Raw genomic sequence first — 15,769 nt, 5'->3', positions numbered from 1 at the left:
ATTTGGATTTTTCATGTTGATTGTTGTAACTCACTATTTTGTCAGAATAACTGTGTATCCGGGCTCATGATTCTGACAGCAAAAATATGTTGTTTGACAAAAGGCAAAAGTTCATAAAGCTGCATGGAACGTTTGATTGCGCTTCGTCCAACAAAAACAACAACTCTTTACAAAAGTACTACTCACACGGGTCTCGATTCCTCGTGGAAACTAAAGAGGAACAACGTTGATTGACAATCCCATGAAAGATTCGATTGAATACTTTTTTAGATTTGGGGAAACAAAAGGCCAAGTTAGCCCTCCAAGGCAAATCTCGTGGATGGTGCTCCCCTTCTCATCGCATCATCTGCGAGCCATTCTCTGTGAGCATACAACACAAGACAACATGAAGACGCACACAGATCAACCATGTTGAGTTGCCGCTTGCAGAGCTCATCGTGCACTTTGGAAGGTTTAACAAACATGAGTTTGGGGGAGTCGCTTCTTCGGATGGTCATTTGCTCATGCTGCTCAAATTTAGCGAGTGGCTGCTTCAGATTGATATGGATGGCAAGTTGATCGCTAGTTTTCATCGCAAAGACCTTGCTTATACTCGATTTTGGCTCAAACAAACTTTAGTTTCGCATACCTTCTTTACGACACTAGAGCATTATGTTGTGAACGCTTCGCCTTTCATCTGATCTAATAGCTTTGAGTGATGTGGTGCTTCTGAACGGCCTAAACTGTCAGTGTGACCCGCAATATCAAGTTTGACCTGCAGGCTTCTCTGTTGATGTATATCAAGTTGTGATCAAGATGCTCTTGCTGTCATGTGGTTGTATGAAATTTATGCTTGTTTGATACCAAAAGTACCAAGTCATTTTGTTGTGCGTTTGAAAGATGTGCTAGCTACTCATGTCTCTATTTTCTTGAACTGGAGAATTGTTTTGCAATCTGCCTGTCTCATATGTCTATATCTTGAACTGAAAATTTGACTTTGCCTTTTATCTATGTCCCGTTTTTATTCTGATAGATTATCTAGTGCTCTTCTCAATATGCTGAATACTCATTATTTAGCAATCCACATGTGTTTCCTGTTTGCGTGTTTTGATCTACCTGACGATAAATGTGGCAGATTAAACTTTCAATTTGGTCACTTGCTAGTTTCACCTGATTGTTAGTAGTGCTTGGAGCAGAACCTGTTACATTGGATGAAACGCTTTATCTGCCATACGAAGTTGGATTATATCCATTTCTTGTATAGAAGATTAAACATTCTACATAAAACGTGTTCCTGTTGCCTCATGGGTAGATAGCAAGTTTATTATTTGTACTAAATTCTGTATGCATCAATATATGAGCCTTTCTTCAATACCAGAGTCCGGCATGGCTATGTGGTATCACTTGGTTAGTCCTGCAGTAAAATACACATGCTCGGGTTTTTTCACTTGATCTGATAGTTCAATCCCATTTCTTATCTTTTTACAGCTACATCAGGATCACTTTTCCCAGTTTTTGTCTCCAGTTTTTGCATTCTTCTGCATTGTATCATGTGCTAGCTTCTAGAAATCTTTGAGAAGTCAAACTTCTCTTTGGCAGTTTCATGTGCCTCCTATGGTGTAAATGTTTTTATGGTTGTTGTTTCATAATTAATAAACTAGCAAATATACCCGTGCGTTGCAACGGGAGAAAAACAATCAGATTATGTAGATTATGCCAGGATGAGATAAGGACTTTGAAGATGTCATTTCATAAACTATGTCTGAATCATGTCATGACGAGATAAGGGACTTCTAAAAAGTCGGTTCAAAGTCTGAAAATGTGATGGTCTCATCATGTCTTGATTTCCTAAGGTGCCACAACGATTTTTTTTTGCCTAGGCAAACTGCATTGATGGACCCTGCCTGAGCTATACTGATGAATGGTGTGCCTCGCCTTGACCTAGCATCGCAGTGTTTTCCATGACCAGTAAAACTATAGTACCAGAATAAACATAGCCATGTATGGAGGCAAATTAGACGTTTAGTCATTTTCATATAGCTTACAAAAACTAACCCATAAAAAGTTGTGTCAATTGTTTGGGGCCCAGCGCTACATAGAACACAAAAATCCTTTTTATACCTGACGCGTGATAGACTAAATAAAATTATAAAACGACCTCTATATATCCCCTAAAAGAACTCTATGTAAGCAATGGTTTGTTTTGTTCGTTATTTACGGATCTGTTTGAATTTTGATGGACATTTTCTAAAATTTCATGGACGTTATTTCCAAATTCCTAAATATCTATTCAGAACTCTATGTAAGCGATGGTTTGTTTTGGTTGTTATATACGGATCTGTTTGAATTCTTATGAATATTTTCTAAAATTTCATGGACATTATTTCCAAATTCCTAAATATGTTTTAAATACACATCTCTAAATTCACAAACATTTTAAGATTTCTCAAAAAAATTAAAAGTTACAACTTTTTCGAATTTGGAATTTTTGAAAATCTCGAATTAATTTGAAGAAGGAAAATTGGAAACTGAAATAATAATAATAATAAAAACAAAATAGAAAAATAGGGGGCATCATGCATGGGCCGGCCCATACACGTGCGCGGGGCGTGTGTGCGCAAGAAACACTAAGGTCCTCGCCACTAGGTTACGTTTCTACATGTGTTATATGCGGATAACATTCTATAAGAATCAAAGCGCACGGTGACTTTAAAAAAAAACTCAAATTGTTTTCTTCATTTACGGGTGGCATAGTGGGTAATTGTCACAAATTTCAAGGTAGTATTTAGACGGACGACCAAAAAACACTATTTGCTTTATTATTAGGGGTAGACTGCTAGCTAGGGATAATAACTTGGCAAAAAGACAAGAGCTGCCTGCTTTGCAGTGAAGATGAAACCTGATAACATATGTTCTTTGATTGTGATGTTACCAAGCTAGTTTGGCAAGATTTGGCCGGCGTTGTCTCTGGTCCTGATTTCGTCAGTTATGAATCTGCTGCTAGAATTTGGATCGGTAATAGGAGTAAGAAAAATGCTGCTGTGAATATGATTACGTCTGCTTTCCTTTTGGTCCACCTGAAAGATGTCTGGGACAGAGGGAGTGTAGTCTTCTCTTGCATTGCGTGGACTGGTTTATCAGGTACTCTGGCTTAAAGTGTTGGCGAAGGAAGGCTCACAAGCTTGGCTTAAACTATATAACGGCGTCCTTAATGGCCCCGGGACACAAGAAATCAGGGAGCCGCGACCGTCGCTGTAGTTTCTATTCTGGCGCGTTTTCAGTTTTGCTGATGTGATACTGGCTGTAAGAATAATAATTCATGACTACTACTAGATGTTGAGGTTTTGAGATGTGGCCTATTTAAAAGGTCTGTAGTGGTCTTAACTGTTGTGACACTGTTTTCATTTCGTTTGAAATGGAACAGGGTGAAGAGCCTTTTGATTTTTAAAAATCTCGACCCTTAAGAATTGTACACTGGATTAAATTTCTTTATTTGGATGGCGATTGTGTTGCTACTGTGGTAAAAAGAATGAGCTGTGACAAAAAAACGAACATGCTGGTTCTATCTGAAAAATTACAAGGCCATGTTTTCTGCTCTACTTTATTATAATCAAAATATAATGGAGGAAAACTAAATCCAGTTGTTACCGAATGTATATTATGTGTACGCTTTAGGTTAGCTCCACTAGTTGTAGGTTCCAATACGTTACGTGGATGGATCAACGACGACACTGGGTTTTTAGGTATGGGGAGTGAGAGCACGGGGACTTTGGGTGACTTTTTGTATGTTCTTGTCAATCATTTGTTGAATCTTCACTATCTAAAAAACACGTAAGGTTCCTTTTCCTGCCATACGACCGTGTCCTGCCTTGACCTTTGTCGAACTCCCCCTCCACCCCGTTCCTATGTCGTCCCACCCACCCGATTTTTCTCTACTATCTAAAAAACACGCAAGTTCCTTTTCCTGCGATATGGCCGCGTCCTGCCTTGTCCTATCTAAAAATCGCCCGCTCCCGTCCTGTTTTTCTTCCCCTCAAACCATATCCTGTGCCCTCGCTAGATCCTTCAACTCGCTTCTCCCTGGGTATGAGCATTTCGCCGTCGCCGCCGCCCACCGCCACCACTTCAACGGCCGAACACAAGTATGCCCCTCCGTCCTGTCCCACATGTGCGTGTACGCTCCTCCCCTCTCACATGTGACGGCGCCGCTACTCCCCCTCCGGTCTTCCCTCCATCGGTCGACATCACTCCTATCGCCCCACTAGCCAGTCTGGTCCTTCTCCCCATCTATTCTGCCACCACGGCCGCAAGAGCTCTCCTCTGCCATCACATGTTTGCTGTTGATTGATTCGTGTTGTTACACGCATAGAAGCTGTTTTTTAAGGGGGGGGGGGGGGGCTCCCCGGCCTCTACTTCAGAACGATGCATACGACCAACTTTATAAATAAGCAAAAAGGTTCAACAAGGTCTTAAAGTCTCCAACGAAAATAAAGAAAAGCTCACAAGGAGCAAAAAGGCCAATAACAAAACTAGCCAAAAGAAGGCACAACCGGCTGGCATAAGAGAAATAGGTAAACTAATTGCCTATCCTATTACATGACCGTCATCCAAACCGGTTGAAGATATCCCGTGCTACCATCTCCCATCTACCATCTACCATCACCCTATCCCATGACCAGGGATGGACCAGGGAGGCGTGCGCCGCCCGTATGGTTCACTCAACTCACACCGCCATTAATCTAGGCCTCCTCCACGCGCCGTCGATCTTGGGACCTGAAACTCCTTCACCTCACGCATGCAAGTATGCCATCGACCTGGTCTCGTGCCAAACCTGCTCTCCCGCCAGCCGTTAACCTCGCCTCACCGCGGATCTGAAGCATCGTATTCATATATTCTTCTTCAGGCAGGTTTGTGTGGGCCTCTGCTCCTCTCCAGGCCCCCCCCCTTCAATCTTCCTCTGTCCCCTGTCTTCCTGGGTATGCTCTGCCAGTCATGGTGCTCCATTGTCATAATAACTGCAGTAGCCTTATTAAATGCATGGTAGTGAACTGAACCTCACGTTCAGATTTCTGTTCGCACTATTCCCCTGTGAAGTCTCTTTGTTTTATCATGCACATGATTCAGATTCAAGAGGAGGCGAGGAACTTTCGGCTGTTGATGGATGTACGACAATGAGACCACTGAAATTCAAGAGCTGGCGGGCAACTTTGGGCCATCGATGGATGTACTTGTCAGCAAGGGTGCTACATCCTCATTGCTTAACAAAGCTATGAGAATTAAGAGAATTGTTCAAGTATCATCTAGCACTTCTGAAATATCTTTAACTGTTGAGGTAATTCAATGGCACATATATCAAATAGAATAGCTGAATTGTTGTTCTCACCTTGTCTTTGCTTCTGGATTCTAGGTAAGAACAACTTTCTTTGAAGGAACTGTGTTGATTCTTTAGTTTCAGACATTTATGACTAGGGTGCTTCAGCCATAACAATACATGGTCGATCACGGCAACAACTCTACAACAAATTTGTCGATTGGGACTATACTAACCAGTGTGCATAGAAGGCCCCTGACGATCCGCATGTCATTGGAAACGGTGATATATTCTCATTTACATCAGTTTACATGATTTACATGATTAGTATATACATCAGTTTACATGATTTACAATTTTAGCGAAGTTTGCTTGTGATACACATTTTAACTTGTAATTGTGTAATCAAAATATTTTCAAATAATTACAATCCCTCACTTTTCTCTAAATTTATACCACAAAGCAGGAAGAACTGCCAGCAATAATTAGGAAATATGAAATCTAGGCGTTATAGAAAATTATCAGCTATTATCAAACATTTATATGCTCCCATTGTTTTGCATAGCCTATGGAAAGGAAGATTCCCAACAGTGGTAAGGGGAACAAGGTAGAACTTCTCAAAATATCTATTATCTTTCTTTCACGTAAATGAGGTGTTGCAACTAGCTCAATTCTGCAGGAGCTTGGGATATTTGAGAGCACTTCCAATCATTAACTAAATTAGGGTCTTCAGATTCCACCTTAGTTCCCGATAAAATGAATTATGCTCCAGTTTTTACTTTTCAAAATCTCTAACTTTTGGCCCAACTTTCAATGGTCATCTACCATAAGAAGTGCTATTCATGGCTGCAAAACATTGATATTTCTAGAAGTTTTTAACGCTCTGCATATACCTTTTTTGTATCTGGCATGATACCTTTTCAATACTTGCAACCATTCCATAATTTTAATAGCTATTTTTTCTGTCTTCTGCAGTGGCTCAACCGGAGCATATAAACTGTTATATTCACATTTGCTGCTCTTCTACGAATGTCTGACTGATCCCTCTTCTTTGATCTCAAAATTCAGATGACAATTACTCCTATCTTTAGAATCAGTATATTTGGTTCCTGATTGTAGATGCGTAATGGTTGATGACTATGCATTCATATTGTTTATGTAGTTAGTGAAAGGTCTGTATAATGCATAGTTTACATTGAACTGATAGCTGATAGACAAGGTAAACTGTAGTATGAAATCGTTGTAATTCATGAGGATACATGCAAAGTCAGCATTACTTATGCTCATAGGTCCTAACATTTTTTGTAATACGTTTACTTGCTTAATTAATAACCTCTCTATGTCTCTATAGTAGATGCGATGTTTGATTGATCAGTCCAACAGTGTCTGATCACCACTGAAACAACCTATGAAGTAATTTGTTAAACATAATGGAACACATGGTTGGCAGGAAATGTATATACGTATATGCCCTTATGTGGAACTGTATTAAATTTCTTTGGTGCTAATGCGTGACATTTGATACTTGACAGCCTTGGATATTTACTGAGATAAAAGAACAAAGGGACTTGGATATTTACTGAGATAAAAGAACAAAGGGACTGGGATATCACATTTGGTGAGACACTGAGTATTCTGGAAGATTCAACGTGCTTTTGTCTCGAACACTAGGGCTCTAATATCAAAGGTGAGTCCTCTCATATCTGAGAGTATGTAGAAATTAGGACATTTGCTTTTTCATATTTTCACAGGGACGGTATAATTATTGAAAACTGATGTTGGGTGTGATTATGTACAAGGAAGAAGCTTTTGACTTGTTGAAGACAGAAGGTCTAGCATGTCTCACCTTGATGTTAAAGATGCGTTTACTGGGCATTAAGAAGCTTTGGATATAAATTACTTTTGCTTTCTTGGCGGCGGCTCTTGGAGGGAAGGAGCATCATGTTGTGAACATTGTTATCTTGAAGACACAACTTTTTGTTGGTTAGCTGGCATTGTTTGATAAAGAAATAGTCAAATGTCGTTTATGTTGCATGAGGTTTTTTAGAGGAGCTCATGCATTCTGAGGATTTCTAAAGGCTTTGGAGTTGCTAATTTGAACAATCCATATGATTAATGGAAGCTCATATTTGTGTCATCCATTGCGGCTAATTATAGCAAACGTGGGTGGCTGGGTTTTGAATTCAGCCTAAGAGTGTGCCCCCTTACTACTCGCCCCCAGCTGTCATTGCAATCTGGTGTAGTTTGGGTTTGTATCCTTGTAAGACTGATTTTTTCATGTTACTTTTTGTTGGTTTGATTTTTCTGGTGTTAGAACCCTTACACAACACTATAATGAAGATTTTGTGTGTTTCAGCAAAATACAAACCAACATTTTTTCTCCATGATATCAGGTGCGTCTATAAAAAATAGACGTCCCTCAATGCTTGAAAACATTGCCGCTGAGGTGCTTATTTAGGCTATGAAAATAATATGTTGATTACGTGGGTGGGTTGCACGTGCAAGCTTACTAGTAGAATTAAAATAGACCTTGCTGTTTTGCTGGACTATTTTTGTTTCAAAATTGCTAGACTAAATACATGCATAAATATCAATGCTAGACTTGCCCAGATTGTTTTTATGATCACTGCATACCTATAGATTACGATCTTGAGCTGTTCGTTATTTGATAAAGGTCAGGGCGATCGCATCTGTAACTTACTAGGAGCACTAGCAGCTCACCGCAGGTAACCAGGCTGCATTCTTGGCCTTAGTTACTTGCAAAATATGTGGTGTAATGATCTTAGTTATGAGGATGGGAGATGTTATGCAAGATTAGAGCATCTCCAACCGTTCGGCCTCCCAGGACGTCGAAAAAACGCTTCCTGGAGCCGAACCGGCGTGAACTTTCGGCGTGGGAGCGAACGTGTTCCCAGCCGTCGTCTCCAGGCCGCCCTCAAAAGTCCAAAAACGATACAAAATTCGGCCAAACTCGGCGATTTTCATTCAAATTTGTACAAAAACAAAAACATGATTTAAAACTACATAAAAACGGCCACTACGCCTGGCCCTACTACGTCGCCACTGCCGTCCGCCTTCTACATGCCGAGGAGCCTGTAGAACCGGGTGTAGTCGCCGCCGCCCCCGCCCTGCGTACCGCCGTCACTGCTGCACCCCTGCCCAGGGTCGCCGACGCGCGGGGGGTTGGTCGGCCCGGGCGCGACCTCGTCGTTGTTGCTGAGGACGACGACGCCGCCCTCATAGCGGTCGCGGCGCCGAGCTTTGATCTCCGCATAGGCCCGGCGCCGGCACTCCACCTGCTCGCGAAGTAGTCCTCCTTCGCCCACTTGAGGGCGATCTCGTCGTTGGCGGCCATGGCCTCGTGCTCCTTCTTCATGGGGAGCAACCCCGGCTCGGTCTTCAGCCGGACGAGGCGGTAGGAACAAGGGGAGGGGCGGCCGCCCTCGTTGATGACAAGGGCGCCACTTCGGGTGCGGCGCCCAAGCGGTGTCTCCTGCGGCTCCGGCTTGACTGGGTAGAGCGCTGGTGAACCGGAGGAAAGATAGCCCGAGCCCGACGAGGAGGAGGTCGCCGTCTCCATTCGACGCGGCGTCCAGGAACTACCGCGGCGGCGAGAGAAGGACGGGAGTGGCGGGTACTCCAAGCGCGGCGTGTTGTCGGCCTCGATGTGCTTGAGGACGGCCTCGTGGGTGCGGCCGGGAACGCCCCACCATTCGCGCCGCCCGTCGGCGTTGAGGCGGCCGCGGGGCAGGGTGCCATTTGCGGAGGCGACCTGGTCTTTGTGGCGGCAGTCGAAGTACATTGTCCACAGCGTGTGGTTGTCAGCGGCGTACCTCGGCTCATTCCGCTGCTCCTCCATCAGCGACGACCGGATGCGCGCTATCTCGGCGCGCCGTTTCGCGTCGGTGGGCACCGGGACGCCGCCGGCGTTCAGCCTCCACGAGCCCGGCACCCGCATGTCCGGGGGCGCCGTGTAGTCGGCCTCGTAGAGGAGGCGCATCTCGTCCTCGCGCAGATGGTGTTGGCCGAAGCCGTTCGCCGCTGCGGCGTCGCCTGGGTAACGCTCAGCCATTGCTCGTCGGCGGGGGGAAGAGTGGGAGATGTGGCGAGAATGGCGACTGTGGCCTTCACCGACGGGGAGGTCGGCTTTTATAGCCGAAGATGGGCGGTGAGAAGCTGCCCGCTGGGTGCCGCGTGGCGGGAGCGGGCGGATGCGCATCGCGGCCGCCTTCACTGCGCCGCCCGTAAGGCATCAATGGAAGGCTGACCTGCGTGGCAGCCTTGGCATTGATGCTCGCGGGAACCGAGGCAATGAGGACAACGAAGGCGGCAAGTCGCTGACTCGGCGGGCCCATTCCCGTTCGCATCAAAAAGTTGTTTCCCCGGCGCCCTCACGCGTCGGGTTCGGTCTGGTTCCGCCGACGCCAAAATCGGTCCGAGACAGCGAAAAATGGATTTCTGGGAGCGCGGCTGGGTCGAATTTTCGGCACCGACGACAAAAAAGGGGCTTGTTGGGAGTGCGGTTGGAGATACTCTTAGCTACATCAGCTATGAGTATTGCTGCATCTGCGATAAATTGGCTCTGTCATGTAAAATAATACACCCTACTCTTGTAACTTACAATGGAATGGAAACTACATAAGAATTAAAAAAAGTGTTGTCAATTCAGAGTGCTCTAATGACAATGTTTTCCCTAATTCAATCTGTGGATATGAAGAAGAAGAAGAATAGTGATTTATCAGTACTAGTAAGTATGCATGTGCAACGTACGTATCATAATTTTTTTAAAAACCTATTTTAAATCTTAACCTTTTAGTGGGTTTTCTTACCATGCCATTGAAATATGTCGCATGCCCAACAATGAGAGCGCACATGTAATATACAGTCCATAGACATGTTTTCACGAAAAATTCACGATTACATAGTGTAATATATGGTCCACTGACATGTTTTCACAAAAAAATCACAATCACATAAATAGATTATATTTTTTTACATATTTAAAAAAACATTATGTACTACGCCCTTTGTAAACTAAACTACAAAAATGTCAAGTATTAACGTACAAAGGAGATATTTATTAGAAGAATTGATTTTTTAGAGAGATAGAAAATATTGGATTGTTTTTAGAGAAATAAAAAGAATGAATTGAGTCTCGATTGAAAAAATGACAAATATATTCATGTATTAAATTTTACTCCCTCTGTTTGGAATTACTTGTTTTAGATTTGTCTAGATATGGATGTATCTAGCACTAGAATGAGTCTAGATACACCCGTATCTAGACAAATCCAAGACAAGTAATTTAGAACGGAGAAAATAGAAAACATAGATAAAAAAAGAGATACGACAGAGGAGCCGCCCCCTCACACCGTCACCTACCTTCCCACCGCCCCTCACATTTCTCCCCGTCGTTCCCCATTCTTCCTTGGTCGCCAGCTCCCTCTCTCCACCCCACCCCTCCCCTTCGTCCCCACCGCTAGCAAGAAGTTCGCATCCCCTTTTCGTCGAATCCGGTCGCCCAAGTGGGCGAGGAGGTCCCCCAGCTCGGCATGCTCGCGAGCATCCCAGCGTTAGGCTCCGTCGGATGCGTGAGACTTCCACGCCCCTGCTCTTCCAAGCCATTCTTCGAATCCGTTTGCCGAAGTGCCCAAGGAGGCGCTCGAGCTCGGCGTATTCACGGGCGACCCAGCGCGAGGCGGGCGCGGAGGCCCGCAACAAGCTAACAAGGAGCGGGCGTGGGTGCACAAGAATATCTGGGCACAGTTCGATGCCTCCACTGGTATGAGCAAATCAATTGTTGCTTCCTTCTCTCTGTTGCTTGTGGAATGAGCTAATAGATCGCTTCAAAATGCTCTGAGCTTGAGCACACAAAGGAAAGGTACAGCTGAGCCGTGGAGATGTGCAGGAGCCAGTGAGATACGGCCACCTCCCAGCCAGCTCACCAGCCTCCGCGAAGATGTGTAGGAGCCAGTAATATATGGCCATTGCATGTTCTCACATTTTATCTCTCTAATTGATTCTCACGGCTCAGCTCCAGCTTTCCTTAGTGTACTGATTGATTATTTTGCAATTTGCACAAGTCAATAATATATTAATGTTATGGAATGAATTCTCATCTCTGTATTAACCATCAGGATTAATTCTGACTTGATCTTAGTCCTTAGACATTACTTCGTGTCTGGATTATCCTATCTTTGCAATTAAATTTTAATTCATACTGTACGTTTACCATGTACTAATGTACAAATGTAATTTCAATCAGGTGTGCCTCTGTGTGATGTGCTATTCAAAATCCCTCTACATATTTCCCCCTTCTTAAATTGTGTTATTCAAGATACAATGGCACTCGATAATGCTTGCTAAGAAGGTCTGCAACATGAACTGGACTGTTGCTTGCCAGATGACTGGAAGATGGGTACTTCATCCTCTCTTTTTTTGTCAAGCAAGATAAATAAGGTTCATGCATTGTAATGAAAACTGCAGATTTAGCTAAACTCAACTGATGGTGTAATATATCTTCCTATGAGCAGCAATAATGATATATTCTTAGGAGTAATAAGGCGTCGCTGCATAAATATACTTGACTTTCAAATGCGTGTGTCAAGAGGTTTAATTAGCGTCGATCCCTACTCTAATTATAGCTGGATATCTCACTCCTGTACTATTTGAAACTTATCAATTAGATCTTCGGAATAACAGAAATTTGCTAGATAAGCTAACGTTAGAAGGGGAAGTAAACATTAAACATTTCAGATAGTGAAGGTGAATATCTGATATGTCATCATTGTGTGTTTCCTGCTGTAGATAAATTTGCTTGCAGGGCTCTTGATGATATATCCACTTTCATCAAATGCTTAAGGGTATGGTCACTTGGAGAAGACATAGCTATGACTACAAAGATCTGTTTTTTCAGGCGACGAATTGTAACCTTATATCCTTTATTACTTGGAATTGAAAATCACTGGAAACAATCCGTAATTAATTTGGAGAGAATCTCTTATTCTTTTCTGTCTTGCTCCTGTTCAGCATAGGTTGTACTCCCTCTGTATAGAACGCTCTTATATTTCTTTACGGAGGGAGTATATCATTATCATTATCATGGTATATTATTGCCATTGAGGAGTCTTCCCATGTAGTGTTTAGATCACCATCAGGTGCAGACATACCCTTTCTCCCACATACTACAGCAGTATCCCTCCAATCTGATGTATAGAAATTTGCTTGCGAAGAAACTAATCAATAAAGGGCAGCCCTAGTGCATGTCTCAACTGATGGTGTAATATATCTTCCTATGAGCAGCAATAATGATATATTCTTAGGAGTAATAAGGCGTCGCTGCATAAATATACTTGACTTTCAAATGAGTGTGTCAAGAGGTTTAATTAGCGTCGATCCCTACTCTAATTATAGCTGGATATCTCACTCCTGTACTATTTGAAACTTATCAATTAGATCTTCGGAATAACAGAAATTTGCTAGATAAGCTAACGTTAGAAGGGGAAGTAAACATTAAACATTTCAGATAGTGAAGGTGAATATCTGATATGTCATCATTGTGTGTTTCCTGCTGTAGATAAATTTGCTTGCAGGGCTCTTGATGATATATCCACTTTCATCAAATGCTTAAGGGTATGGTCACTTGGAGAAGACATAGCTATGACTACAAAGATCTGTTTTTTCAGGTGACGAATTGTAACCTTATATCCTTTATTACTTGGAATTGAAAATCACTGGAAACAATCCGTAATTAATTTGGAGAGAATCTCTTATTCTTTTCTGTCTTGCTCCTGTTCAGCATAGGTTGTACTCCCTCTGTATAGAACGCTCTTATATTTCTTTACGGAGGGAGTATATCATTATCATTATCATGGTATATTATTGCCATTGAGGAGTCTTCCCATGTAGCGTTTAGATCACCATCAGGTGCAGACATACCCTTTCTCCCACATACTACAGCAGTATCCCTCCAATCTGATGTATAGAAATTTGCTTGCTAAGAAACTAATCAATAAAGGGCAGCCCTAGTGCATGTAGCTCCCGCTTGCGCAGGGTCTGGGGAAGGGTCCGACCACTTTGGGTCTATTGTACGCAGCCTTTCCCTACATTTCTGTAATTCCAGGACTTGAACCCGTGACCTCATGGTCACAAGGCAGCAGCTTTACCACTGCGCCAAGGCTCCCCTTCTTGCTAAGAAACTAATCAATAATCTATGAAATTTAACTGGATTAATTAAGGATCAAGCCACTCACCTTGTGGCTACAATCCACCAGATCCATCTCTCCACGTTCCTGCATGTGAAGAATTGATCAATTCTTTAAGTCAGAAGTACTGCATACCTTATACATGAAGCCCTTACTAAAAATTCAGAAGAATAGTTCTCAAAAAAAAAATTCAGAAGAATATGCAGAATATCCATTTTTATTGACATAGATATCTGCAGTCCTAGACAAAATGTGACCATAATCCACACTACTACACATGAATTACTATATAGCTACCTTATGGGGCCTATATGCCTGATCCTCATATCTTGTTTGGCGAAGAGTTCACCAGTTGCATTTAGTCTTGAATGGAGAAGATTGCGCATGTTATTGTACAACTGGGCAATGGTGTGGAGCTCCATAAGCGACGGCAGCGACTCTAGCTGTCCTTCTGGCCTACGCATCCCAACAGAGAAGCTTTAGAAACTAATCTGTTTACTCCTCGTTCAGGATCAGTAATGAACATATTATTGCACAAATTAATTTACCAAAACCGGGTTCTCATTTTTGGTGATGAAACTGTAGCAACATTGGCATGGTTTTTGTCAATACTACAAAAGAGGGGGATATTTGATCATTGCAAACACCATTGATGCAGGCTTGACACAACTGGATTATAGATCAATTATCTTCTCACTTCAGTAACACCATGATCTTGTACTTGCTTTTTTGAAAATAATGGAAGAACAACCTATGATCTGGTACCAATTTTTGGCACAACCATTAATTTCCAAAGTGATTCACCAGAGTGCTTTATGCTTCCCAACAGGTATGCATTGTACAATATGGATTTCCTCTTAACCGATTGGAAGCATACCGCAACATGGATGCACACAAGGGCTAGCCTAAGCATGCAGGTAGATGGATTATAGACGTCTTGTTAATGCTGGTGCAAGGATGCAATATCCATGAACGAGCGCAACGTCGGTGGATCTGTATGTTTGAGTTCAGAATTTTGAAAGAAAGGGGATATGGGAAACAAGAAGAGGGGAGCTCTACCTTGGCTAGGATCCATGACGGCGAGGTAGCACCGCCGACTGTTGGGACCAGGTGTTGGGCGTCTGTTGGGCGTTGCCGCCGCCGGTGTCGTGGGCAGGCGGCTTGGGGTGCTCGACAGCGTAGGTGGCCTCGATGGCCTGGAACTCAACCTCGCTCGTCCGCGACATCCTAGTAGAATTCGTCGGCGTCATGGGCGGCGCAGCCACCGGAGCTAGGGCTGGGCGACGTATGGAGGTGCGGCGGTGTTGAGCGAGAAAAAAAAATCATGATGCCGATCGATCTGAAGGGCAGAGCGTGTGCGGGGCAGACGTGGGTCAAGGGCTGAACGTGTGCGAGGCAGACGTGGGTGGCAGAACATTGAATCTGAGCCATCCAATCGGATGGCAGACCGCTGAATTAATCTGTGCTGTTAGATTTTATTAGATGTAATTGATCGTGGGGTGCAGGTTATCCTGTGTACATTTTATGGTGTGGTTGTAGGGGAATTCATGTTTGCTCTTTTAATAATAGTGTAGAAGTGTTTTTTTTTTGAAACAGAGGCAAAAGACTTGCCTCATTCATTAATAAAGGAGGAGAGTTTTAGAGTACAAATTAGTGGCTCCATAACATAGCCCATCCGTCAATAAAAGGGAAAATAACAACTACTCTCGCGGCATGATAATGCTCAGGTGCCTAGCTCCTGCCGTGACCCAAAGTTTGGCTTCATCTTGGATTAGTTTTAGAATGTAGAAGGGGGGCGTTGATTTCTTCCTAAAAACTCTAGCGTTCCTCTCATTCCAGATGACCCAACCGACAAGTATAGTAAGGGAAGCCATGGCCTTCCGGTTCGCCGTATTGGGCTTCAACATGTTTGTCCACCAATGTTTGATGCTGCGCTCCGCCTGCCATTGATGGATCTCGAGAGCCCCTAGGCCAAGCCACTCCTTTACCAATCTCCATACGCGCAAGGTGAATCTGCACCGAAAGAAGAGGTGCGCCGACGTCTCGTTTGCCCTTCTACAGAGGGTGCATAGGCCGCAATTCTCCCAACCTCGCTTCTCCAATCTATCCGCCGTCCATATCCTGTTTTGAATTGCTAGCCAAGAGAAGAACTTGACCTTGGGAGGTGCCCAAACCTTCCAAATAGTCTTGTTCATGGTTGTCGTCGTGGAGCCCAAGAACTGGATCCTATAAGTAGAGGCCGCCGAATACTCACCGTTGGCCTCAAATTTCTAGG

General features: G+C 43.4%; 1 protein-coding gene and 1 long non-coding RNA gene across 2 annotated transcripts; one reads left to right on the top strand and one right to left on the bottom strand.

Moving 5' to 3' along the window:
- Positions 1–8,342: 8,342 nt before the first annotated feature.
- On the bottom strand, positions 8,343–9,509 carry LOC147980968 (uncharacterized). Its single transcript, XM_087515816.1, has one exon. The coding sequence runs from the start codon at positions 9,507–9,509 to the stop codon at positions 8,343–8,345; it is 1,167 nt and encodes a 388-aa protein (XP_087371942.1).
- A 1,183-nt stretch (positions 9,510–10,692) lies between these two features.
- On the top strand, positions 10,693–15,513 carry LOC147980967 (uncharacterized). The gene is made up of 3 exons (XR_015599854.1): positions 10,693–11,072; positions 11,556–12,975; positions 14,324–15,513. It is a non-coding gene; the product is annotated as an uncharacterized LOC147980967 (long non-coding RNA).
- The last annotated feature ends 256 nt before the right edge of the window (positions 15,514–15,769 follow it).

Source organism: Triticum urartu, chromosome 3A, assembly GCF_056163025.1.
Source record: "Triticum urartu cultivar PI428250 chromosome 3A, HENAU_Tu73, whole genome shotgun sequence".
Classification (NCBI taxonomy): Eukaryota; Viridiplantae; Streptophyta; class Magnoliopsida; order Poales; family Poaceae; genus Triticum; species Triticum urartu.
This window is presented reverse-complemented; position numbering and strand designations above follow the sequence as displayed.

Excerpts from the sequence above, each read along its gene's own strand:
- LOC147980968 (XM_087515816.1), bottom strand. The coding sequence starts at position 9,509 with ATGCGCATCCGCCCGCTCCCGCCACGCGGCACCCAGCGGGCAGCTTCT.